The sequence below is a fragment of the Penaeus japonicus genome, unplaced genomic scaffold (assembly GCF_977035675.1).
Source record: "Penaeus japonicus unplaced genomic scaffold, GWHDUDI00000001_assembly GWHDUDI00000028, whole genome shotgun sequence".
NCBI classification, from domain to species: Eukaryota; Metazoa; Arthropoda; class Malacostraca; order Decapoda; family Penaeidae; genus Penaeus; species Penaeus japonicus.
Genome location: NW_028234430.1, coordinates 28974605 through 28977104, shown reverse-complemented (window position 1 = coordinate 28977104; position 2500 = coordinate 28974605). Strand labels below are relative to the sequence as shown.

The following is a 2500-nucleotide window of genomic DNA, read 5'->3' as shown; positions in this document are numbered from 1 at the left end:
CCGTAACAAGAGTCCCCACCCCACAGGACACAAATGAGGCCGTCTGCGTGTGCGACAGCCTGGGCGAGGTGTGTGGATCCGATGACGTCACGTACGACAGCTTGTGTCACCTGCTGGAGAAAACTGCTGACAACCCCGAGCTTTACGTGGTCGTGAGAGGCCCGTGCAAGGCAGGTGAGTTGCTGAGCTCTTCCTTAACCCTCCCTTCTCCTTCCCTTTCCCTTCCCTTCCCCTCAATTCCCACCTCACTTTCCCTTCCTCTTCCCCTTCCCCTCCCCTTCCCCTTCCCTTTTCTCTCCTCTTCCCTTCTCTTCTTCTCCCCTCCCCTCCCCTTCCCTTCTCCTCTCTTCCCCTTCCCTTCCCTTCCCCTTTCTCTCCTCTTCCCTTCTCTTCTTCTCCCCTCCCTTCCTCTTCCCTTCCCCCCTCCCTCTTCCCTTCCTTTCTCCTCCCTTCCCCTCCCCTTCTCCTCCCCTTCCCTTCCCCTTTCCCTCCTCTTCCCTTCTCTTCCCTTCCCTTCCCTCCCCTCCCTTCCCCTCCCCTCCCCTTCCCCTCCTTTGGTCTCACTTCTTCGTCTCATTCTTCTCCTTTCTCAATTCTGTATCTTTCCTCCTTCTCCCCTTTCCTCCTCCCCCTCCCTTCCCTCCTTTTTTCCTCCCCTTCCCCTCCCCTCTTTTGGTCTCACTTTTTCGTCTCAATCTTCTCCTTTCACAATTGTTTTTTCTTTCCTCCTTCTCCCCTTTCTCTTTCTCATTTTTTCTTCTTTTTCTTCTCCCCTTCTTCTTCATCCTTTTTTCCCTTCTATCCTTCTCTTTCCTCCTCATTTTCCTTCTTCCCTTCTTATTTATCCTCGTTTTCTTACTCTCTCTCTTCTCCCCTTCCCCCTCTTTCTCTTCTTCCCACTTTCATTTTTTATTTCCATTCATTTTTTCTGTTCTTAGTCTTTGATCTATTTATTCTCACATGCACCTTTTTCTCTGGGGAACCTTTTTCTTGTTCTCTCTCTCTCTCTCTCTCTCTCTCTCTCTCTCTCTCTCTCTCTCTCTCTCTCTTTCTCTCTTTCTCTCTTTCTCTCTTTCTCTCTTTCTCTCTTTCTCTCTCTCCCCCCCACTTCCCATCTCTCTACCTACCAACCTATTTTTGTTCTTCTTAATGTATTTGTGTATATACATCTACTGCACTGAAGATATATAGATCTATCTGCCTATCTATAAATAGAGATAGACAGAAAAAAAGAAGATAAACAGAACAACAAATAAACGAAAACAAAAAAATCAAATATAATTTCCAAAAATAAGACTGACACCCCCCTTATATAATAGATAATTTCCAAAAATAAGACCGACTCCCCCCCATATATAATATATAATTTCCAAAAATAAGACTGACCCACCCCCATATATAGTATATAATTTCCAAAAATGAGACAGCCCCCCCCCTATATATAATATATAATTTCCAAAAATAAGGTAACGCTGACTGATCACCCCCACCCTTTCCCCCTTCCCCCTTCCCCCCTCCCCCCAGTGCCTGTGATCATGTCTGCCCCTGAGGATGCTGAGAGGCCTGAGGGAAGCATCCTGGTCCTGGACTGCGAGGTCAAGGGATATCCTGTGCCTGACGTGACGTGGGAGCTCAACCTCGATGATGGGTCGTCCTTCAAGCTGCCAGGTGAGAGAGGAGGAGGTTGTGGTCGAGGAGGAGGTGGTTGTGGTGGTGGAGGAGAAGGAGGAGGAGGTTGAGGTGGTGGTAGAGGTGGTGGTGGAGGAGGAGGAGGTTGTGGTGGTCGAGGAGGAGGAGAAGGTTGTGGAGGAGGAGGAGGTTGTGCTCGAGGAGGAGGAGGAGTTAGTGGTGGAGGAGGAGGAGGAGGAGGAAAAGGAGTGGGAGGAGGAGGAGGAGGAGGAGGAGGAGGAGGAGGAGGAGGAGGAGGAGGAGGAGGAAGAGGAGTAGGAATAGTGATAGTGATAGTAGTAGTAGTAGTAATCGTAAATAGAGAAGAACTATCAATATCACCATCACTAACATTACTATTATTAGTAATAATAATCATAGTAGAATCATTATTATAGCTTATATCACTACCATCAACATCATTATATGTGCCTAAATATATATCAATATATACACACACAAACACAAAGAACCACCCCATCCCAACCCACACCGGAAGACAATCCACAACAACAACCCATAACGAAAGCTTCTCCATCGCTCCAGGGGACATGTCTTCCGTGGCGGTGCAGGTTCGCGGTGGCCCAGAGAAATTCATGGCCACGGGCTGGGTGCAGATCATGCGAATCAACAAGGACACTGTCGGAACTTACACCTGCGTGGCCACCAACTCGGAGGGCGAGGCGCGCGCTTCGGCCAAGGTGGAAATCCGTCGCGCAGGTGAGAGGGTCTGGAAGAGGGTCTGGAAGAGGGTGGGTGGGTGGGGAGAGGGGGAGGAAGGGTGGGTGGGTAGAAGGGGGTGAGAGGGTGGGTGGGAGAGGGTGGGTAGGAG

At 49.4% G+C, this 2500-nt stretch overlaps 1 protein-coding gene across 1 annotated transcript in view; it reads left to right on the top strand.

Moving 5' to 3' along the window:
- LOC122263422 (insulin-like growth factor-binding protein-related protein 1) overlaps window positions 1–2500 on the top strand; it is an 18224-nt gene that overhangs the window by 14744 nt on the left and 980 nt on the right. Inside the window, exons 3-5 of the mRNA XM_086553666.1 lie at window positions 27–174; window positions 1525–1668; window positions 2215–2388. Coding sequence (XP_086409792.1) covers window positions 27–174; window positions 1525–1668; window positions 2215–2388 — 466 coding nt within the window. The remainder of the gene's footprint in view (window positions 1–26; window positions 175–1524; window positions 1669–2214; window positions 2389–2500) is intronic.